The 25,719-nt window shown below is 34.4% G+C and overlaps 1 protein-coding gene across 5 annotated transcripts in view; it reads right to left on the bottom strand.

Annotated features, from left to right (window-relative positions):
* CARMIL1 (capping protein regulator and myosin 1 linker 1) overlaps positions 1–25,719 on the bottom strand; it is a 349,103-nt gene that overhangs the window by 16,470 nt on the left and 306,914 nt on the right. For all 5 annotated transcript variants that reach the window (XM_074273008.1, XM_074272988.1, XM_074272991.1 and 2 more), the window contains exons 30-33: positions 22,030–22,096; positions 21,242–21,438; positions 14,981–15,093; positions 4,026–4,458 (exon numbers count right to left, since the gene is read on the bottom strand). In XM_074273008.1, the coding sequence (XP_074129109.1) occupies positions 4,026–4,458; positions 14,981–15,093; positions 21,242–21,438; positions 22,030–22,096 (810 nt within the window). The remainder of the gene's footprint in view (positions 1–4,025; positions 4,459–14,980; positions 15,094–21,241; positions 21,439–22,029; positions 22,097–25,719) is intronic.

The raw sequence follows: 25,719 nt of genomic DNA, 5'->3' as shown, positions 1-25,719 counted from the left end.
CCCAAAAACCTCACATCTGATAATGACAGGAAGTAAAGTGGGCTTTGGCAGAAAGGCAATGATGGAACAGAGGAAGCCACACAATTGAACTCTCCCAACATTTCCTTCAACAAACTTTAGAATAATGGCTCAAATCGAATTTTTGAGCTGCACAGCCAATTAAAGGTCAGGAAGAGATATTTTTCTAGCCTAAGACAATTTAGGAGGTTGAGAGGCAAGGTCTATAATCCTGGGGTGGACACTAACCCAGATTGCAAGAAGTGGCAGCAGTATCAGAAGCAGCCATAGAAGGGGTTGTGATGTTGACAGCAAAAATGAGGAAAAGAGTTAGGTTAAGAACAATCCCTGATTGTTCTCATGTGATTGATGCTTATAGAGGCTTTGAAAAGCTCATCCAAAGATGTCAGTAGATTCAGCCTTCACATGGCTCATCCTGACAATGTAAGTACATCATGAAGAAGTCCTTCCCAAGACCCTAAAAGATATGTGGTTTTTACTAATTTCTAGCTCTCAGTTCTATTTGTAAGCAAAGGATTAATTTTTATTTGAAGAGCAAGCTAATTTTCTTTGGAGTAAGTTGTACCTGATTAATTTATATACTTATTATCAAATTGCCACTGCCACTGGATTCCCAAATATAATGGAGGTCACTTAGACCCAAAGCAAACCCTAATTTTAGTGGTAATAGAGAATGGATTTATTACTTCATTGGCACAGTGGATTTCTGAAAGAAGAAATTCTCTAATCTTAAAGTGTTTCCGAGAGAACTGAAAGATTAAATGATTTATCCAGGGTGACATAGTCAGCATGCATCAGAAGCAGGCTTTTATCTATTATGCTTTTATTATGCTACTTGTCTTTTCATTTAGTAGTGAAGGTTTTATAATATTCTTTCAATTGATACACATAGGAAATAATACATAGGCAGTGCAATAGAACTAGGCATGTGGTTCAATCCCAGTGGAAGTAGCTCAGAAAAAAGAAACATATTAAAAGCAGCTAAGTGGTATCCTTACATCTAGAATAAATCTCTTTAGGGATTGTAGTATTCAGTTTCAATAGCATGCAATTCCTCTGCATTTTAGGAAAGACATCAATAAGCTGGACACTATTGACAGCAGGGCAACCAAGATGTCAAAGAGTTTGGAGATCAGTCTATATGAGGATTGTTTGAAGAAAGCTGGATGTGTAATGTGCAAGAGTAAAGACTTTAGGGAAATATAAAAGCTAGTTGTCTTCACATATTAGAACTGTCATTTGAAAGAGTGATTAGAACCAATCAATCTATGTGGCTTCAGGGACAAGAAAAAGAAGAGTAAGATGACATTTCAAAGAGGCTAATTTAGGTTTTATGCAAAAATCTTCCCAACAACCAGAGTTTGTTGAGAGTAGAATGGGTGGACTCAGGAAGCAGTAGTTCATTAAAGTAGAAATCAGATGAATCCTTGGTCAGTTATGTTGTAGAGGAAAATTTTGTTCAGATGACAGGTTTAGATGATCTTGAGGACCTTTCAAATCTGAAATTCTAAAACTTCCAGGAAGCCATGGAGTAAACAGGAATAGAAGTAAGCCAGAAGACAAGCTTAACTCTTGGTTCCTAATGCTGATGTCCTCATGTTTTAGGTTATAAACTATAAGCTTATTATTTCCATAGGTCCTCATGTAGGATCATAGGTAACTGACATAAAAAAAAACATATAAACATTGGTCTTGGAAAGATTATCTACTGTTTTTGTTTCTGGCTTTTTTCAAGTAGAATTATGATTATTAAAATAATAAGGATTGATTCTTAGAAGAGTAGAGACAATTCAATCTTGTTAATGAATGTATTTATCCCTGAATCAGATTGTTCTGTTTATGATAGCTTGTACTTTACACAGTATACGTGTTGTGAACATAAAAACTAGATGTGTAGCTGGGCATCTGAAAATTCGCACATCAAATTAATAATTAACTGACAAGTGCAGTTCTCTACAAAATTTCCTAATTTTTCAGACATACATCTTAAGTATGAATAATACCTAATTAAATATTTATGGAAGAGGAGAATGAAAATCTTATTTTTTTCATTAATATGCCTAAAAACTTTAAATTTCTAATGTCTTTAATTTAATATCACAACAATAATATTAAAAAGATTTAGAAATATTTGTGGTTTAAGTTGTTGGTGAATATGCTAATATAGATTTCCTTAGTTATTAAGAATGTAGATTTTTCTTAATTATGAATAGATATGGCTTAATATCTGTTCATCCAACTCTTAAATATTGTTTGACAAACACTAGATGGAGCCAAAAGATCATTAGTATGAACCTTATGCAAACGCAAACACCAATTCAAATTTATTTTGTAGCTTTAAGGCAATTTACACATCAGAAACCATATAAAAACAAAACCAACATTTGCCATTTTCCCATCCAAAGTGCAGCTGTTCATCATTAGCGGCTGTGATGAAACAGGAGCTGTTTGTGAGTGAAAACAGTAAATGTCGTCTTATTTTAAAGAAATTCATGAGAATAGATGAGAATTCAGGCAGCATCTTTGCTATCTGACCCAGGATACACATGCATTCAATAGAGTATTTGTTCAGAATTCTGATCAACCTGGAGACACGTGGTTATCATCCCTGTTATTGTCTGCAGAATGCACCACCACTTAGAATACTTGGTGGCTATTTGATAGTGACTATAGTTGAACTGTCTGCTGAGCTATACCAGTTTATAACAATAGCATAAATTTGTATAAAGCACATTTCATTCAATGGTAGATCTGAAATACAAAGCCAGGTTTTCTGATAAGTTTTGTTAGTAGACAATACTAACATTTATTTTACTCTGCTATTTTAAATCAAAGCTTTTTAAACTATGGTCTATGACTCCATGTAATTGAATTAGGAGAATGTCACAAAATTATAACTTATTATCAGAAAATGTTTGATTTGTATACTTATTTTATATACCTATATACCCCAGATTGTGTAAAAAATTCTGGGGCAAAAAAGGGGTCATAAGTAGAAAAAGCTTAAGAAGGTCTGTTTTAAATTAAAGTAGAAGGAATGTCTTCTTTGGCAGAAACCACTCCTTCCTGTGCCCTTAAACAAACCAAAAAACCCAAACAAATAAACAAAAAAATTCAAGTCTGTGACATTGGTAATATAAAATTCAAGACCTCCAACACTGGATTGAGTCATTTCAGCAACCAAAAAGGAGCTCAATACTTTTAGTAATCAGAGGAAAAAATCAGAACATCATCTTCTCTTTCTACTTCCTAAAAAAATTTCCATAGACAAATGAAATAATTATTGTTTTAACCTAGTTTTTTGGAACACTTTAGTACTTGTAGATTTTATTCTGAGATTCTTCTGGTCAACATGAGAATTATGAGAAAACAACATTTGCTCTTCCCCATTAAAAGACACAGTAAAAATTCATTGGACAGGCATTTAATTAATTCCAGTACCAAATTACCTTGCCTTTTATTTTGTCTTTTTTGGTTTTTGAAATCTAGAGCATACTAAACAATGTTTGCGTTTAAGACAGAAAGGAAATTACAAAATGGCTGAAAAGCAGATTCTTATCCTTGATATTTATAATTGCCTGGTTTCAATCATTTCTTACATTACACCCCAATTCCAATTACCATTAAAGTCCCATCTGAGATCCTCATAAAGTCTAATTGACATGTATAAGATTCTTTTTTCAGAACTTAAGCTTGTCTCTAAAGAATATGATTTTCACACTGCAGAGAAAACACATTCCCTTGTGAAAATGCCTATGTTTAACATCCCACAGATCTACTAGGACCATACTTGTGAACCATTGGGATTTTTCTGCTCATTACTTCTGAATTATTTTTAAAAAGCTTGCTATTCAAAATATAGAATAGTCATTCTACTGTAGAAAGGTTCCATAAAGCTCTTTAGTTTATGTATTTGTACTTAATATTTCTGTACTTTTCCAACTCCACCTTCAATATTCTACTTAAAGAAAATCAAGCAAGTTGAAAAGGTATCCTCTTTCCCTTACCTTTTGTGCAGAAGCCGCTCTCCTTTCCTGCTTGGCTTTCATTTCTGCTAGCAGGCCACTACCCATCACCTGAACTCCATATCTTCGCCCTCCTTGGGGGCTGCTCTTGCTATCACTCCGTTCTAGCTTTCCAATTTCCTCCACTTGATTATCCTCAAGTGAGTCTGGTGTTTTTAACTCTTCTGTCCGTTCTGTGCTTCCATTCTGTTCTGTGGACTTTACATCCTTCTTGGATATGTCCACAGCAGGGCTTTTCACTACCCCTTTTGGAGATGAAGGCTCCTCTGTGACCAGGACAGTTTGTGGACGCTCAGATTTGGATCGTGGCTTGATTAAATTGAGAAAGCCACTTTTCCGAGAATCCCGTTTTTTCTTTTCATCCCCTCCTCCTTCACTTGACTCATGGGAATCTAAACCTTTTGTGGTTGATCTCCTACAAATCCAAAATAAAATATTAATTCCATGCTGCTTTGTTGGAACAATAAAACCAAAGAAGCACAATACAAAACAATGACATTGAAGCTCCTGGTGTCATAGCATCTTATTGAAGATTTTAAAAAGGAGGATTTGGATTGGCACAATCAAGGAATAGGGAGTCAGGATCTTCATCCTTCAGATCATTAAATTGAGGCACAGATGCATTAAGGGATTAAACCAGCCAAGAAAATCAGTGTTTGAACTGAGCCAATAAGTCATGTATTTTGGTATTCATTAAAAAAAATCTGAACTCAAATACCAAATCAGATGAACATTTCCACATGAAAAAAAAAAAAAGAACTGTTAAAAAGAAATATATCTGAAACTATAAATTGGTATTACATATAGATCATATTCCTTTTTAAAATTAATTTTATAATTATAATTTTTTTGATAATACATATGCATGGGTAATTTTTTTTTTTTACAACATTATCCTTGTATTCATTTTTCCAAATTTTCCTCTCCCTCCCTCTACTCCTTCCCCTAGATGACAGGCAATCCCATATATAATAAATGTGTTACAGTATATCCTAGACACAATATATGTGTGTAAAACCAAATTTCTTGTTGCATGGTAAGAACTGGATTCCGAAGGTATAAGTAACCTGGGTAGAAAGACAATAGTGCACACATTTTACACTCCTTTCCCAGTGTTCCTTCTCTGGGTATAGCTGTTTCTGTCCATCATGATCATATTCCTTTTAAGCACAGGACAATTTCAACATTATTGAATTTATATTTAAAGAATATTCAAAGCTGTCCTAGTTGCCAATTGCCTCTTAACCTTTCTTTTGTTCTCTCAGAATTTTAAATTCCTGAATGACCCTCTTTTTATTTTAATCCCTGTCCTCCCTCTCTCCCTCTCCCATTTTGGTATCATTGACTCTTTTTTTGACTTTGAATTTCTACTTCTTCACCTGGTAACTTTATCTTTTACAGTTTGGAATTTAAAAAAAAAATCACAGTTTCTGAATTGCTGACTTGAATTTCACAGTATTCTACAAAAAGCACTAAAAAGATTAAATATAAGGACAGTTCTGCTGTCTCAATATTCTGCTACTCAATATATCTGTGATCCTGGGCATTAGCTCCTTTGAACTTTAGTTTACTCATCTGCAATGATACTTGTACTATCAGGGATAATGAAGAAGAGTTATATTATTTATCACCATCATTACACAGGAAAAGAATTCCTGGGCCTCACCTTGGACCCCCTTCAGCTCTGGCAATTCTTCTAATCCTATACTAATTCTCCAAGATGATTGCAATTAACAGCGACAGAATCACACAGACTATAAAATCTACCTTTCCCTCCCCCCAACAATCACCAGTTGGAGACCCAGAGACCTTTCTGAGTAGCAACATACCTGAACAAAAATCTATGGAAATAGCGGTACATTCAGCAGGAAATCAACTCTTACCTCAGTTAATCATTGAAATCAGCTGATCTAGTCCTTTACAGCACTGAGAATAATTTATACATTTTTTTGAAATGAGTAAAAGACCTCAGACTATTCCCAATCTGATTGAAACCATTCATGAACTTGATTCACCTTGGACATATATTGATTTAGATAAAAATGACCATAATGGTTTTATTGCCAAGGACACTGGTTGTCCTTTTCACAAAATCTAGTCTCATTTAAGCAATATAGAAAGGCTCCTTTAAGCTTTTAAGGAGAACTGATAACTTTCTTTTTAAAAATGTATTTATTTGATATTTACCCAGTTATATTCAAAATAACTTTTTTTTACATTCGTTTCTAAAATTTTTGAATTCTAGGTTTTGTCCCCTATCCCCACTCACAATAAAAAAAAAAAAAAATTTGTGAAATTATGCAAATATTTCCATAAAAGTCAAGTTGTGGGGGAAAAAATAGATCTCCATCCTAATGAAAATAGAAAACCTCAAGAAAAATTAAGTTTAAAAAAAAGAGAGAAAAAGAGAATGTTTCAATCCATATTTAGATACAATGAGTTCTTTTTCTGAATATGGATAGGATGTTTCATCATAAGTCCTTCAGATGCTGAGTGAAATGAACAGAACCAGAAGATCGCTGTACACTTCAATGCTGTATGAAGAGGTATTCTGATGGAAGTGGATATCTTCAACATAAAGAAGATCCAACTCACTTCCAGTTGATCAATGATGGACAGAAATAACTACACCCAGAGAAGGAACACTGGGAAGTGAATGTAAATTGTTAGCACTACTGTCTATCTACCCAGGTTACTTATACCTTCGGAATCTAATAATTAATGTGCAACAAGAAAATGGTATTTACACACATATATTGTATCTAGGTTATATTGTAACACATGTAAAATGTATGGGATTGCCTGTCATTGGGGGGAGGGAGTGGAGGGAGGGGGGGATAATTTGGAAAAATGAATACAAGGGATAATATTATAAAAAAAATTACTCATGCATATATACTGTGGGAAAAAATTCTAAATAAAAATAAAAAAATAAGTCCTTCAGAGTAGTCATGGATGATTGAACTGAGAAGAGCAAAATCATTCACAGTTGGTCATCCCAGAATATTGTTATTACTTTGTATACAGTACATTTCACTTTGCTTGAGTTCATGGAGACTTTCCAGGTTTTTTTTTCCCTTCCTGAGAACATCCTGCTCATCATTTCCCATAGAAAAATAATATTCTATCATATACACACACCACAGTTATATTGAGTCATTCCCAAATTGATGAGCATCCTCTTGATTCCCAAAAATTTTTCCCTGAGAAGAGAGCTGCTATCAATATCTTTTGTACATCTAAAACATTTCCCTTCTTCCCCCCCAATTTCTTTTGATATTCATGCCAAGTAGTAGTGTTGTTAGGTCAAAGGATATGCATGGATTTATGGTCCTTTGGGGACAGATTATGTATCTTTTAATCAGTTATCAATTGGGGCATATTTTTTTTTATAAATTTGACTCAGTTCCCTCAGTTTGAGAAATAAAGCTTAATCAGAGAAACTTGTTTCAAAATTCTTTTTAAAATTACTATTATTAACTGTATTTCCTTGAAACTATTTCTAGCCATATGAAAAGATGCTCCAAGTCATAATTAATCAGAAAAATGCAAATTAAGACAACTGTGAGATACCACTACACACCTCTCAGATTGGCTAGGATGACAGGGAAAGATAATGTGGATGCTGGAGGGAATGGGGGAAAATTGGGACACAGATATATTGCTGGTGGAACTATGAATGGATCCAACCATTCTGAAAAGTGATTTGGAACTATGCTCAAAAAGTTATCAAACTGTGCATACCCTTTGATCCAGCAGTGTTTCTTCTGGGCTTATATTCCAAAGAGATATAAAGAAGGGAAAGGGACCTATATGTGCAGGAATGTTTGTGGCAGCCCTCTTTGTAGTGGATGCCCATCAATTTTCAATTGGAAAATGGCTGAATAAGTTATGGTATGTGGATATTATGGAATATTATTGTTCTGTAAGAAATGACCAACAGGATGAGTTCAGAGAAGCCTGGAGAGACTTACATGAACTGATGCTGAGTAAAATGAGCAGGACCAGGAGATCATTGTACACTTCAACAACAATACTATATGATGATCAATTCTGATGGATGTGGCCATTTTCAACAATAAGATGAACCAAATTAGTTCCAATAGAGCAGTAATGAACTGAACCAGTTACACTCAGCGAAAGAACTCTGGGAGATGACTATGAACCACTACACAGAATTCTCAATCAATCCCTTTATTTTTGTCTGCCTGCATTTTTGATTTCCTATTTCAAAGTCAGATTCTTTTTGTACAGCAAAATAACTATATGGGTATATATATAGTATTTAACTTATACTTTAACATATTTAACATGTAATGGTCAACCTGCCATCTAGGGGAGGGGGTGGGGGGAAAGAGGGGAAAAATTGGAACAAAAGGTTTTGCAGTTGTCAATGCTGAAAAATTACCAATGCATATATCTGGTAAATAAAAAGCTATAATAAAAAAAATTCCATTCACTAACTGTATTTTCTTCCATTTATTGTTTCCTTTCATCCTGTCTCTACTCAAAAGTGTTTTGGTACTGACCACTCCCTTTATGTCCTTTCTTTTATCACTCTCCATCCCTTCCCAAATACCATTTTCCTTTTATTTCCCTGCAGGGTATAATAGGTTTCTATACCCTCTTCCCCTTCACTGTAGAAGCTTTTGCTCACCCCTTTTCTTATGGCAAATAATTTTCACCATTCCACTTCCCTCTTTCCCTTTCTTCCAATACATTTTCTCTCACTCCTTAATTTCATCATTAAAAAAAAAAGATATTATCCCTTCATATCTGTGCCCTCTGTCTGTAAAACACTTCTTCTAATTGCCATAATAATGAGAAAGTTCTGAATTACAAGTATCATCCTCCCATGTAGGGATGTAAAAAGATAAACCTTATTAAGTCCATTATGATTTTACTTTTCTACTTACTTTCTTATGTTTTTGCAGAGTCCTATATTTGAAACTCAAAATTTCCATTCAGCTTTGGTCTTTTCATTATAAATGTTTGAAAATCCTTTATTTCAGAATTTTGCTATAATATTCCTAGGAGTTTTCATTTGGGAATTTCTTTCAGGAGATGAATGGAGGATTTTTTTTAAATTTCTATTTTAGAATAGTTCTGGTTCTAGAATATTAGGAAAATTTTCATTGATAAACTTGAAAGATGATGACCAGGCTTTTTTTAATCATGATTTTCAGGTAGACCAATAATTTTAAAATTATCTCTCCTAGATCTATTTTCCAGGTCAGTTGTTTTTCCAATGAGATAATTCATTTTTTCCTAATTTTTTTTCATTTTTCAAATTTTGCTTTATTATATCTTGATTTCTCATAAAGCTATCTATTTTTTTTAGGTGGGGGTTGAGGCAATTGGGGTTAAGTGACTTGCCCAGAGTCATACAGCCAGGAAGTGTTAAGTGTCTGAGTTCTGATTTGAACTCAGGTCCCCCTAACTTCAGGGCTGGTACTCTATCCACTGCACCACCTAACTGCCTCCAATTCTATTTTTAAAGGAATTATTTTCCTCAGTGAGCTTTTGTATCGCCTTTCCTAATTGGCCAATTTTGCTTTTTAAAGAATTATTCTTTTTATAGCTTTTTGCATTTCCTTTTGCACTACTCTCAATTCTTTTCCTAATTTTTCCTTTATCTCTTTTACTTGATTATTAAAATCCTTTTGAGTTCTTCCATGGCCTGAGCCCAATTTTTATTTTTCTTGGAGGTTTTGGATATAGGAGTTTTGACTTTATTATCATTTTTTGAAAGTATGTTTTAATCTTCCTTGCATTCCTAACTTTCAATGCTCAGCAATATTTTTCTGTTGTCTGCTCATTTTCCCAGCCTATGACTTAGCAGTTTTAAACTCTTTGTTAAAGCGGGGCCCTATTTCTAGAATCAAGGATGCATTGTCCCAAGCTTCAGGGGTTTTGTGCACCTGTTTTCAGAAATCCTTCTAGGAAGCTCTCTTTTCTGTCCTGGAGCTATTAGGAGTGTTTCTGCCCCACTGTAGCTGTAAGATGTAATGTGCTGAAGCAACAGAGTTCTGCTTTGCTGATATTCAGGTCCTCGGATTGAGACTACACTAGGACTGTACCCTGTTGCCACAGACCCTTCCAAGTCCTCCCTGGTGTTCCTGAGGGCTAAGAGGTCCAGAAGCCTTTAGCACTACTGCTGATTCAGAGGTTTGGCTGGGGTCAATCTCGGTCCAAAACTGCACTGGACTCCCATCCTAGCGTCACAAACTTTTCTTGCTGACTGTCTCAATTCTTTTTGGCTGGAAAATGTTCTAGTCCATTTTGAAGGATGTTCTGACACTCTAAAATTTGTTTAGAGCCACTATTTAAGGGAATTTGGAACCATTTGAGGGAGAAGTTGGGTGAGTTTCTGACTTTTTTCTGCCATCTTAGTTCCACCTCCCAACAACTGATAATTTTTGTTAAATTCACTAGTTTCAGCAGAGGCACGTAATAAGAAATATGCCACTTCTTTCTGTGCCTTAGTCCAGAGATTTAACGTCTAATACTCTTGCCCCAGCAAATAAAATTTTATAAGACTTATTGAAATGCCTATCTTAGTAGCCAGAAAAGAAATAGTTACTGACCTGCCCATACTGATCTGGCTGCATGTGACAATCAAGTTCTGCTTTTATTCATGGGTAAAGTAATGGCAGACCATCCAGTCTTCTGGCAAGAACACTGGGGGAGAGGTGATGGGAATGAGGAAGAAATCTAATATAGCTTGTGAATTATTATGACTGCTTCAGGTATGGAATTCTACTTTGGCTATACATGGTCTGGATTACCTGACCCCCTGCATGAGAAGATAGTGATTTCTCCATTTTCACTCATTTTCAGACCTGAACATTTCCTAACATCCTTTCTCATAGTCCAGGTATTTGTGAACCTTGAGATCTAATAGCTAAATCCTCGGCAGAATATAAACTCCTTGAGAACATGAGCTACTTTTTGTCTTTGCAATCTAGCACAGTTATATTTAATGACTTGAAGAACCAGTTCACTTCAACCTCTATCTTGAAATGTTTGGATCCACAAAGGTAATTTGTGGCAGGGAATGACATAGACATTATCACCATGGGTGCTGCACCCTCAATGCCTTCTGCATACTTCTATTAGCTCACTAATGAAGAACTTTGTGATTAAGGAGGAATGGGCTAATAGTCAAAGCTGTAGGCAAAGAGGCATAATCTTAAGGGAGCAAAGCACCTGAACTTTGCATTAACTGTCCCTGAGAATGAATAGTATTTTCTCTTTACCTCAAATAATTCTAGATCCAATATTCATGATTTTCTTGAGGTCTTCCCTATTACATCTCTTCTCAGACATAGCAATTTGTAGACAGATGTTCATGTTGTGAAGGCCTAAATATGGATATCTGATAATGGATAAGTTAATCTTGATCATACTAACTTTGCAGCCACAAATCTCAACCTAAACTATTAAGAATTAAAATTTCAGCAGCAAGTATGGGATGTCTATATGTTTCCTTCTCTTTACATAGTTGTATTTCAGTGTGAGGAGCGCTCTACCTCCAATCATGCTTATTTGTCTCTCTTAGCAATGCTCAATGCTCAGTGCTCCATCTTTGCCATGATAATCCAACAGCGAGTCACATTCCTAGTCCTTCCTCATAGCACCAGAGGATCCAGAGTTTCAGTGACAGTTATTTAAAGTAGATATGAGAGTGAGAAAGTTACTAGTCAAGGAAAAACTTTCTAACAATTAGAATTGTCCAAAAATGGAATGAGCTGTTTTGAGAGAGGGAAAGTTTTCTTTCCTGGGTAGTTTTAAGTAGAGGTTGAATGACCTCTTATTAAATATATCATACTGGGAATTCTTTTTGGCTCTGGTTTGGATCAGCTGGCCATGGAGGTTCTTTTAAGCTCTAAAAGTTAGTGATTCTATGATCTTTCAATAATGTACACACCTTCATCTAAAAGGTAGACACTGTACACCAACCTAACATTAGAACAGTATTTCTGATACTAGCAACTCCTTTCACTGTGACATATACCAGCAACATTCTCTTGCAATAACTCAGCCCATTCTTTGATCCAGAAAATATCCTTAGTGGGAAGTATGGCTTTCACCTAGAGCTTTTTCTTATAGTCATTTTTTTTTGGGGGGGGGGGTGGGAGGTACTATGGCTACTATAGACAAGAAGGATAGATGGAAGCTATATAAGCTAAATGACAAAACATCTGATGAACAGGGATGGCAAATGAACACATGGTCTTTATCTATGGCTGAGTCATGGGGAAGTTTAGTGGTTCTAACTTGTGACTATAAAAATACATTAATGGGAATGGGGAAAACATGGAACCTTTAAGCAAAGACGATTGATGTGGGAATTATCTAGAAATCTTAAGAAAACCTAAGACATTGGAAGAAAGGGGGATACATTTCTTACAGCTCTTTAATGTAAGCCCTAAGGCCTATTAGCTGAAGTTATTCTTACCTTGACTTAAATCTATGGCCTACAGATACTTCTCCACCATTACTAATTATGAAAGGTTAGAGAAAATATTCAGTTCAAAATATTCTTGGCTTATTTGAATGAAAAGAACAATATTAGTTTCTAGGATATTGGATATTCTAATATATAGTAGTACAGCCTTAAGTAGAGAATATGAAAGTTACCACATACTATGAATAGCAAGGTACTACCAACACAGTCCTTCTATAGCAACAAAACCCATCAAGGGAGCTGTTTGGTAGGGAAGGATGGACCCAAGTTCATGTTTTTACAAATGCAGCTAAATAGGGAAGGACTTTGGTGTATGTAGCCCATGATCATTTTGAGGCATTAGCAGAGACTGGCAGTGGGGAACACATAGAGGCAGGAAGAAAGGAAATGAGAGGGAAAGGGAGAGGAAGGGAAAGGAGAGGAGGAGAGGGGAGAGGAAGGGAGGGGAGGGAAGAAAAGATTTAGGAGTTTCAGACAGACAGAGGTTTCCTTCTCCCCAAGTCTTTGGTCTATATCTTCTTGAAACTTGATTTACAAATTGATTTCTCTTTTCCTAAAAGGAGTCTCCTCCTCCCCTGGTATTGGTGAATGTTGAATTCACAAGTACACATGTTTCTTTGGGGAAAAAAATCAATTTTTGCAAGGTAGCAGTCAAGAATGCCACTAAAAAAGGGGAAAGGCACTATTGAGGACTTAAAGGGTACAAAAGACATACTTTGCTTGCTTCACAGTGTTTTTTCTCTCAAGGCTAGCCTTATTTTAAGTATCAAACTGAAAATATCCCCATTCTGCATAAAATAATTTAATGAATAATCATTTGGTTGGAAGTTCAATTTTATCTTCATTTGGTAATTACTAAGCATATTTTCAAGCTCTGTGTGATATACTGTATTTCCATGGATTAATTCAATAACAGGATTTTCCTGAAATAGTCTGATTATGTAGAAGATGTATTTTTATTTTGTTAATGCATTTATAAATCTTTTACTTGAGACTAGTGGAGGAGATAAAAGTGAAAAAGGCAGCACAAAAACCATGACCCAGAGCAGAAGACCAGAAATGTCTCTGTTAAAGATAATGTCATTTTACAGAAATGCAAATGCCCAATGAGAAATCTAGATTATGTAGATAAAATCCCAAGTTGCTTAGACAGCAAAAATAAATAAATAAATAAATAGATGATTCTCTTATTGGAAAGTATAATTCTAAGACATAGTAACATGAGAAACTAATCATTGATTACTAGAGTTTATTAGGGCACTATTGTGATCTATTATGCATATGGAAATGTGATATTTCTACATGAACCTCTTGTTGAGGTCTGTTCATATTCTCTTGCTTAAATTTCATTTCTGAATTTGATGTCCCAAAGATAAGGAATGCATCATAGTAAAAAACAAAAACAAAAACAAAAAAATCCCACAAAAACCACAAAACACCAAAAAAGTGAATTGTATAGCTTCATGAATGTGTGTACCATACCACACCACACAACACACACATGCACATATTTGTATGTATGTGTGGACTATCAAATAAATCTACACTTATTTGGAAAATCTACATCAAATAGACTGAATATTTCAAGTTATTACTGTTAATAAGTAGCTATACTATTAAATTATCTATGAAAAAACCCCACAACCCTGCCTTAATTATAGGAACGTTGTGGCTAATTGTGACACTGGGTTATTTCTGCCTATTTGAAAATGTTTATCATAGACAAGCAATTGCATGGGCCTTAGGCTTCAGGCAAGTAGCAATTTTGTGATGGTTTTTATTAAAGCTGCTGAGTCAGCTTTAATATAGTATTTTAGCACGATGTGAAGAATCTTTGAGATTAGACCTCTCAATCTACAAGTAATCATCTTTAAGAAAGATTTGGATTAACTCCTTACCCCTCACACCCCCTTAAAAAATCTCAGTCCAATTCAACATTGACTAAATGCTTAACATTTACAAGGCATTCAACTAGGCTTTGAGTCACAATTACTGCTTTCTAAAACTAAAATGTTTGTGTTCCTAGCTCTAAGTCTTCTTATCATTCAACAGTTGGAAATATCAAGTTCAATATTCTATGCAAACATTAACCTCTTGCTTTGAACACATATTTTCACTGCTGGCATGAGGCAAGAGTTCCAACTTCTTCCTTCTTTACACATCCTCATCCCTTAACTTCCCTCAATCAATATGGTTAGGTAACAGTTTCCTAATTTGGAGAAATCCAGACCTAATTCTGGAGGTTTCTTGCTCAGTCTAATAGATTTCTTGCATTATGATAAAAAAGACTTGTTAAAAAAAATTACATGCTGATAAGTTCTGTAGCCTAGGTTTGTTATTCCAAGCTACTGTCAAACACTGACTAAGAAATGAACATATTCTAATTTGCTCTTAGAATACATCAAATTTAACTATAAGTATTAGTAATTGAAGTTATTCTTTTAAAAAAAAATTACTAGAAACTCACTTAGAATCCATTTTAGTTACTTTCTTGGTAAAAAATTCATCTACACCTTCATCCACTCTACCCATAAGGCCATTCTGTTCTCCATCATGAGGGGCAGGGGTAGCAGCACATACCTGAAAAAATAAAAAGGAAAAATAAAAATGGATTCTTTTGAGACCGATCATTAGCTCAAGACCAAAAGATGACAGACCATGAAAAAATCATGTGCCGAGCTCTTTCTCCATACAGACAATATACACACCAAATTCTGCTCACTATTAACTTTACTGGGGTCACTGGCAATATGCTATATGACTGTGTCATACAAATAAGCTGAGAATCCTAAGGGAAATATGCGTTCCTTAGTTGTAGTGGGTACAAAGACAAATAGTCAAATTTTGCTAATATCTGGCAAAATGTTATATCTATTATACATTAAAAGTCAAGGGAAAATTGCCTCAATGTTTTTTGGTAAGGGGTTTTGCACTCATTGGCTAACAAATAAGTCTTTTAAAATTTATTATTAAAGCTTTTTATTTTCAAAGCATATGTATAGTTTTTAACTTTTACCCTTTCAAAATCTTGTCTCAATTTTTTTCCCTCCCTTCTTCCCACACCCTGACTAACAAAAAAGTCTTGAACTGCAGAGAAGCAGGCTCAATCAGTTAAGTCTTTCAGCCAATAAACATTTATTAATAAGCATGTATTATGTTTCATGGAGTTTATTTACAAATAAATTACAGATCCTGTCTTCAAGAAACTCCCAATAATGAGGCAGACATAAGGAAAACAAAAATGTATAAACTAGGAATAGAAAGTAATTAAGTGAAGAAATGCACTATAATTAAGAGTAATTCAAAAAATCTCCCAGTAGAAGATTTATAGGCAGTTAGTAGGTGGAGATAAGGATAGAGAACATTCTAAACATGAAGAATAGCCAGAAAAAATGCCTAGGACTAAGAGATAAGGTTTTAGAACTAGAAGGTCAGTGTTATTGGAACAAAGAACATATGGAAGGGAATATGGTAGAATGAAGTAAGATAAGAAGGTAAGGTAACAAAATAGTCTTCTTAAGACTAGATAGATAAGGCAGTTAGGCTAGTATATGAAGGACTTTGAATGCCAAACAGACAATTTTGGAAGTGACATGGAATTACTGATGAGTGGGATAATATACTTGTTCTGTAGGAAAATCATATTAGTGTCAAATGGAGGATAAATTAGAGTGAAGAGGAAAGATTTGAGACAACCTAATTAGCAGTTATTATGACAGTTGAGATGTTGGGTTATGAGGAATAGCACCAGAATAGTACCAGAATAGTAGTATTCTGGCAATATGCAACAGATATCACAAAGGTGAAATCTACCAACTTTGGATATGGGGCATGAGAGGTAGTAAAGAGTCAAAGATGGCACCTAGGCTACATGAGAGGGAATGACTCTGGAAGTTTGATCTTAAGGTAACAGATAATAAATCTGGTTTTGTACATGTTGAGTTCAAAGATGTCTACTGGACATCCAGTTGGAGATGTCTGAAGGGCACTTGGAGATCTGAGATGGGAGCTTAGCAGAGAGGTTAGGCCAGAATAGATTTAAGAATCAATAGCATTGAGATGGTAGTTAAATTCATGGGAGCTGATAAAGTGACTATAAAGGGAGAAGAAAAGAGTGCTTTGTACAGAACCCTGTGAGATATTTAGAGTGTGATCTGGATGAGGACTCAACAAAGAACAATGTTCATAATTTTAGGGACAAGATCAATTATGTTGTTTTAAACAATAATTCACTTAATTCATCTAGACACCTATAAGTATTTCACTGCACATTCATGAATCACTAGAAAGTAAACTGACAACCCAAAACAAAGAACAACATGAAACAAAGAGATAATGATCTCTAAGGTTCCCATTCAGCTACAAAATTTTGTGGTTCTATGATGCCATGTTGCAAAAAAGAAAGGATAATTTTTCATACAGCAGATATAATCTGAAAAATTACATGTTAATGAAGCAAAGATATTAATCAAAAAATTACGTGTTTTTCATTTAATTATAAAAAACAAGATTTTTTTACAATTGTTTTCATAAGAAAAATGTGAATTTAGAAATGACATACAGTAAAAACTTAATACATTATTGTTTACTGTCTGATATCTCTTTTCCAAAAGCAAGCCCATCCAGAGAAGAAAAATACCTACACACTCAATCTCTACTTTTTCCCCTTAGTAAAAGAACAATCACACTTACCAAAAAAAGGTTCTAAAGGGTTTAACATCTTCCCAGCTAGAAGAGCACAGTGATATAAAAATCTCTTGTCTTTTATTTAGGAGTCATTTATATAAATTAGAAACAGAAATAATCTCAGAGATCATCCAGTTCAGCTTCCTCATTTCAAAAATAAGTGTATTGAAGTTCACAGAGTTTCAATGTTTGCTAATACAATTGCTCATGATTTGTAGTTAAGACTAGAGCCCAGATAGATCTCTGATTTTTTATTCCAGTGCTCTTTCTTTTGTCCTGCACTGACTCATTCTCTAATAGGGAAGAGGAAACTTTTTTTCTTTAAGGAAGACTTTTTTTTTCTCATAAAAAGAAATGCATTCTGACATTACCATAAAAGATAAAATAACCATGAAAGGTCATTGGAGAGGTAGATAACATATCCTAATATCCCACTTTATCTTACCTCTTATAAATTTGCTGGGCTATACCAAGGTTGGCCAGCCACAATGATAGTTATGATAATTCTGTTTATTGGGGCAAGAATATCCATATGGTGGCAGCTTACCAGTACTGCCAAAAAGCATGACATATAAGAGGAAGAAACAGTTTCCAAAAAGCTAGCTTTTATAAATCTAAGTGGATAATTTTAAAGTAGTTTAACAAATGTTTACTCAGCATCTATTAAATGAAAATGCTCAGTGAAGTATCAGGCCTGGAATCAGGAAGATTCATCTTCCTGTGTTGGACTAAGTATCTGAGCATGGATTTAAATACAGGTCTTCCTAACTTCATATCTAGTGCTCTATCTACTACAACATCTGGCTGCCCCACATTTATATCATGTTTTAAAATTTCCATTATGGTTACTTCACAATGGCTCTATGAGATAAACAGTATTTTCTCCATTTTGCAAATAAGAAAACTGAGTTTTGATATAAAGTGATTGGGGGCGGCTAGGTGGCACAGTAGATAGAGCATCAGCCTTGAAATCAGGAGGACTTGAGTTCAAATCTGACTGCAGACACTTAACTTTTCCTAGCTGTGTGACCCTGGGCAAGTCACTTAACCCCAATTGCCTCAGCAAAAAAAAAAAAAAAAAAAAAAGAGAGAGAGAGAGAGAGAGAGAGAGAGAGAGAGAGAGAGATAGAGATAAATTGATTGGTCTGTTGTCATAGTTTCATTAAACACATGCTAGGATTTAACCCAACTTTCTTGACTCGAAGTCTTACTTCCAACTTTATTATGCTGTTTCAGAATGCTTTAGAAAGATGAAGGTGAATAGATAAAAAAAAAAAAAAAAAGATATGACTTTTCAAAGAAAGAATATTTTCAAAGTCAAAAGGGGATGACTTCAGGAAAACTCTTATATGAGTAGATGCAAAGTGAAGTGAGCAAAACTAGAAAAATTTACACAACAGCAATATTGAAATGATAATGAATTGTGAAAGACTTAGTTCCTCTAACCAATACAAAGATCCACAATCATTTCCAAGGTATCATGATGAAAAATTGTATCCATCTTTAGAGAGAGAACTAATGAACTCTGAGTATAGAGTGAAGAATGTTTCTTTTTTTCATTTTCTTTACTTTTTTTGTAATATAGCTAACATGAAAATGTTTTGCATGACTTCATGCAATATATTCAATATAATGAATGAGGGAACTGGGAATTCAAAATTAAAAGAAAATTTAAATTAAAAAAATAGTGCTTGCGTCAAAAAAAAATGTATTCTAACTAGATGGCAAGAGACTGACGAGGGAGAAAGCTGAATGTGATGAAGTAATTTTCTGAGACACTGAATGAATACACATTACTCTAAGAATTTAGTATTGAAAGAGAAGGCAGATATAAAAGTACAGTTTATGGGAATGGTAGACTTCAGAATGATTAAGGGTGTGTGTGTGTGTGTGTGTGTGTGTGTGTGTGTGTGTGTGTGTGTGTGTTTTATGGAAGTTCATAGTTTTGAGACAATTCTCATTTAGCAAATAAGATACTGCCTGACACACAGTAGGGGCTTAATAAATGCTTATTTCCTTTCCTATTTCCAATGCAAGTCAATTCCATTAGGCAAACATTTGTTAGGTCTCTAAATGAAAATCCCTGCTCTTAAGGAATTTTCATTCAACTGGGGAAAATAGCACATGTACACAGATGAAGTACATAGTGATTTGAAGAGGGAGAGCATTAACAAATGGGAAGGGGATACTTGAACAGAAGGATTCTAAATGGCAGAAATGAAAAGAGAATGTATTTCAGGGATGGGGATGGCTTATGTAAATTCATAGCAAGTAGGAGACAGATTCAGAGAATAGCTGGAATTCAAGTTTGGCTAAAACAGAGTATGAATGGAAATAATGTGAGATAAGACTGGAAAGGTTACATCCAGGCTGTATGAAACTTTAAATGCTTGGCAATGGGAAGTGACTGAGAGCTTTCTGGTATTTGAATGACCTAGTCATATTTGTATCTTGGAAAGATTATTTTGGCAGTTAGAGCAAGATTAGTTCGGAGAGCAAAGAATATGGAATTCAGTAATTCAATAGGAGCTTTTTATAGATAAGGTGAAAAGGGAAAAGAACTATAACTATGATTATGTGAGTAGAGAGAAGAGGAGGTATTTGAGAGACATAGAAGTAGAACTGATGAGATTGAATGCATAGATTGATAGAAACAAAAACCTCAATGACAACTAAGGCTGTAAACCTGGGGATAGGTAATAGAGCCTTCCAATGAAACACAGAAGTTTAAAGAAAAGGCAGGGGGGAAAGTAAAAAGTTTTGTTTTAGACACTTTAAGATCCTTTCTGAACAGTGAGAAGATGTTCAACAGAAAGTTGGTAATGTAGGACTATTAAACAAGAAAGAAGACAAGATCAGGCATATCTATTTGGGAGTAACCTGCATAGACACATTAATTGAGATGAATAGGAGAGAGGGGATAGCCAATTGTGATAAAAAAGGGGAATTTTAATCAATGCCACATGATCTTTCAGAATATTTCCAAAGTGTTTCTCATCCAAGAAACTGCCACAATTTACTCTAGAACAGAACAACAGAATCAACTACACAGAACCTACATTCTATAGCCTAATTACCAATCTTTCTGTGAGCCAAAAGTCATTTCAGAGGGAGGGAGACAAAAAAAAAACAAAAAAAAAAAAAACCTTAATCATTTGGAAACATATTTTAATGTTGATAATTATCTTTTTACTATGAGTGATGATAGCTCACTTCAAGTTGTCCTTTAAAAAGAGTCTTAAGAGTTTCCCAAAGAGATGCTGTCAAATAAATTAAACTAATTTTAAAAGCATTTCCTCCTCCTCCCACACCATGTCTTTCAGTAGCATACCTGGTTAAGATGGGAAAGGATGAGGTAGGTTGAAGATCCTGTCAATTAATATTTATTTATAGGCTATACTAATAACCTGAAGTGATATAGGGTTTTTTCCACTTCTAAATCAAGTATTCTAAATATTTTTTGTGTTATAGATCCCTCTGGCAGTCTGGCAAAGTCTATACAAAATGTATACTATTACAAAGGAAAATAATGATACTGAAATAGCTGTTAAGATATATATTTTTAAATAAGTTCACAGGCCTCAAATTAAGAAGCTCTTCAATGTAGAAAGCAGAGCCAGACTAAGAGGGTCATGGTCAGATATGAATGGGGAAGTGGGATTTTTTTGCCTCCCCATATATCTTTTCTAAAATTATAAAGTGAAACATAAATGACTTGTTCTTCAATATTTAGCAAATCTTTTCACTCCTGATAATGAAAGGGCAAATTTATGCATGAGTTTGGTGTTTCCAGAGATTCACCTTATTCTTAGGCACTTTTCTTGCTCTAAGCTGCTAGCAAGTTTTTAAAAGGTGTCTTTTAAAGCGTTCCAATGTTAATTTGCTGTGAATCTCACCTTTGGTCATTGCTTCTCTATGCTACCTAAAGCCTACATTTTAACTCTTTGTGAAATATCTTATTGATATCACATGTCAGGGATGAAGGAAAAAACAAAAAGAAGCAGCAGCAATGCTACCTCACCAGTTATGCAGAGGTACTTACCGCTGTTTGGGTAGGTTGCTGTTTTTTGTTCCGTTTTGGCCTTAACTTGGTGAAATGCTCCAGCTTCTTCCCTTCCTCAGATGGCAGCTCTGAGATGAATCCTGAAGCCCTTTTCTCCTGTCTGATGGATGGGAAAGGTGGGTCCTCTATGTGAATTGGAACTTCTTCTAGTGCCTTATCAAGATCAAACTCCATTTCTTTTAAAGGAAGCAACAAAAGAGTGAAAATCACATATGACAATGTGGACCCAGTGCCAAGTCTGACATGGGGAAGACTTATCTTTTTGAATGTAAATGTGGCCTCAGACACTATTTGAGTGATCCCAAGCAAATCCCTTAACCCCATTTGTTCCTCATCCGTAAAATGAATTAGAGAAGGAAACGGCTAACCATTCCAGTATCTTTGCTAAAAAAAAATTCCCAAATGGGGTCATAAAAAGTCAGATATGACTGAAATAAATGAACAACAACAAGACATGAAGGACTTTTGATTCATTTTCAAAATATTTAGTAATCATTTATTAAGCACCAAATGTGTTCAAGGCAACGTGATAGGTTATGTTGACATAAGGAGCATCCTTTTGTTGATAACATGCCAGTTAAAACCTTGCAATTTATTACTAAACAAATCACTCTCTCATCTATAAAATAAGGACATATAAGAAGTGTCTTGAGGAAGAGCATATTTCTGTCTATAAAAGGTAGCTTGGACAGCTTGGGTCTAAGAGATGTATGAATAAGAAGCAGGTATTGCTATGGTATGATAAAAATACAGATGTATTAACTTACCAAAGGCCCTGGAAACAGGTCGGAGCATTCGACTATGAATACTTTTCCTTTTAGATTTAGGAGTCATCTAGCAAGCAAAGAAAAGAAAGCAATTAGTAATCACAGGAAAATTATCCCACCACTTTAGAAATACTGGTAAGTTTTAGTCTAGCTAGAAAGTCTATTTTGTTTGTTCTGAGAATGGTTGAATAACTTTGTTTCAATTAAATTATTCCATATTCATGAACAATAACATTTCACATTTGTATAATTTTTTTCCCTCAAAAACTACATTCATGCTGATATTTAATAACCATAACTGGTCATTTAAACAATATTAGCAAGTTACATAATTTTCATTCCAACTTATGTACAAGATTATCATAATGTGCAAAATTAAAGGCAAAAGAAATCAACTGCTAGGAATTCAAGACAAAGCCATTTAGTAATTGTTTATCATGGGAACAAATGAATAAATTTAGCTCAATTACAGAATCACACATCCTGAACTGAAAGGTACCTCAGAGATCATGCAATTTATTTAACTCTTTCATTATACAGAAACTATGTAAGATTAAACCTTTCTGAATTCTGCCTTTATTTATTTTTTATTTTTTTGCATTTTTCTTTAGTTATAATCAAATGAAACTCTTCTGGAATTGCATAGTTTATATGTTCTGTCATGCTCAATATATTGCCATAATGCCTGGTCTTTTTATCATAGACCATAAAAACAAGATCCCTTTTTCTTCAGGCAATTTTCTCTTTAACTGATAAATTTTAGCACTGGGTTCTTAACACACTGTTAACTCTTAGTCATAAAAAGCTACCTAGTTAGTCCCATCAAAAGCATAGTAGAGAACAAGCTGCTTAAACTCTCCAAGGTGCTAGAAAAGTGTGAGGATTCATCATTATTATCATCATCTTCAGTGGTATTTAGAATCATTAAAATTTAAAACTGGAAGGAACCTCTGAGACCATCATCTCTCTCTGAGACCAATATCTCTCATTCTATAAAAGGCAATATTGAGTCCTACACTGAAACTATTTTGCCCTAAATCACATAGCTAAGTGTTAGAGATAGGGCCAGAAAAGAGATATTGATTCTAGTGTTCTTATCTCTAACTGTACCTTTACAGATATACTTATGAATTTTAGGATTAAAAAAAAAACCCAACAAATTATTTTGAGAAATAAGAAAAGTTGATTTAATGTTGAAAGAAATAATTCAGTTTGTGAACTTCAATTTCATGGCAGAACTTATATTCCAAAAATCCAGTAAAAATAAAACTCTCCTTATTAAATGATACTTTTATTGAGTAAGCTGGCACCCAATGAACAGAGGGCTTTATAGTTTCAAAAACATAGCAATTTTGTTTAAAGTGCATCTTGTTGCTAATATTTATCTGGAAGTAAGGTAGGAAAAGAGAGAGAAATGATCATTTTTAGATCTAAATTGGTAAATCTGATAGACAATACATAGTAAGCCTGGATGTCTTAATTGCTATTCTGTTAAAATATGTTGATATGATACCAAGTTAAAATATTCATAAAGGAAAACCTTCTGTGATTCTGTAATAGTTTCATTACCTTAAGATTGGCCATGAGAGGCAACCATTTTGATTGTAGTTCCTACTTCCCTACAAATATGGCTCAGCATAAATACAAGCTAGAATTAGATTTCAGAGACTGGTAGCCCAATAGGTATTCTTTACAATAAATATCTCTCCCAAGCAGTTTGTCTTCAGCAAAAACTCATTCACGAGATAAATGTCTTGAAATGAACTTTATGTAGTATTCCTGCTTCGAGGTATAATAGCCAATGTAAATAATTGTCTTTCTAGTGCCAATTATTTAAAGCATCTATGGTTGTTTCTCCCAATAGAAATTCTTGCCATTGAATGGAAGTAAGCAGAGTACACATAATTGCTCACTGACCACTTCTTGAGAGAGTCAAGAATGAGTAAGGATGGTCACTGAAAAAAAACCAGACTCTATCAACAAAATTCAGGTTTTAATTCAAGGGAGGAGAGGTTTCTGATGCCGCTTTTTTTTTCACTTGTTACTGTTGTTGCTGTGGTTTGGGGGAAGGCGTGATGGTAGTAGAAAAAGACAGAATAACTAGGAAAGGTCCTCAAGATTAGCATATGGGAGAAGGACCTGTCCCTGACAAAAGGATAATGAGCTCATAAAAATAATCCACAGGGAAAAAAAAAAATAATCCACAGAAAGAAACATGAAACTTCATGTACTTTTCATCATACAGACAATTCTTTCTTTATCTCTGACAAAGCAATTTTTATAAAATGTGAATCTGTCCATTCCGTTAGCCTCATACCCAAAATAATATCATTATGGAGGTCATAAAGTGTACTAAAATGCAGACATATTAAGTATTCACAGTATTGTAAAATTAATATAAATGTACAGCATTTCACTCCTTCCCCACTTATTGTACTTGAGCCTTTATCACTAGTAATTGGCAATGAAACATTTTTATGATACTATCAAGAGATATTTAGACAGTGCTCTATTTTTTTCCTTGTATATCTGACAATAGCAAATAATATTGTCAACTAGTCTTTGAACTTTAAAAATTCTTGAAACATCTTTCATCTTTTTCAATGCAAGAACAAAATTCATAGAAATGATGAAGTGCTTCTGTCAATCATTTGGTTGGTAACTTTTTTGTTTCCACCTCAGGTTCTGAAGTTTTCTTTTCTTCTTTCTGCAATCTCTTAAGCCAACAGCAGAACTAGAACTTGATTTGACAGTTCTTCATCAAGAAACTCTTCTACATCATACTCACAAACTTCTAGCTCCAATTCTTGTACTGATTTTATAAATGTATTTTTAATTTCTTCCAAAGCTTTATCTTAGTCAAATCCACAGGACTGAACTACAGGCACATTTACCGCCAAACTCTCTTCATACATTTTCTATTACATCTTCCATGCTTTAGCAATATTCCACATTACATGATAAATATTATAGATCTTCCGAAAATTTCTCGGGATCAAAAGCTGAAATTGCCTAGGCAAATGTAGTATGTAAACAATATACCTTGAAATCTGCAATCACTCCATGATCCTTAGGTTTAATAATGAGACAGTGTAAGGAGAAAGGTAGAACACTTTTACATTTTCATTAAAATCATTCCAATGGAGAGGATGATCTGAGACATTATTCAAAATAAATAGAATATTGAAAGGACTCTCATTATCATTATAAAACTTCTCCAGAACAACAGGAATGAAGCAGTGCATAAACTAAAATTCAAAGATAAGGGTTATCCATGCTTTAGGGTTACTGGAAAGAATACGCTGGTAGTATGGCCTGGCTGATTCCTTTCAATGCCTTGGATTTTCTGAGTGGTGCACAAAAACAAATTTTAATTTGCAAGTCTGGGAGACTTTTCAAAACTCTATGCTCTGGCATAGTTTTTTCTTCTTTCAAGAAGTAGGTTCAAGATGGTATTCTTTGATAAAATAGGTCAATTTGTCTACATTAAAGATCTGCTCTGGTAGGTACCTTCAGTTCTTATTTTTTTGCAGGATTTCTGGGATCTTCTTTGTTGCTTTAATATATGTACTAGAAGTCTCTTCAGACCCTTGCACATTATGAAATTCTGCAGGATTCTTTGTGCAAATCAACAACTTGCAGTAAATATCCATGTTCCTTCAAGGTACTTTATTTACCTTTAAATATGGT

Source organism: Sminthopsis crassicaudata, chromosome 1 (assembly GCF_048593235.1).
Source record: "Sminthopsis crassicaudata isolate SCR6 chromosome 1, ASM4859323v1, whole genome shotgun sequence".
Classification (NCBI taxonomy): domain Eukaryota; kingdom Metazoa; phylum Chordata; class Mammalia; order Dasyuromorphia; family Dasyuridae; genus Sminthopsis; species Sminthopsis crassicaudata.
This window is presented reverse-complemented; position numbering and strand designations above follow the sequence as displayed.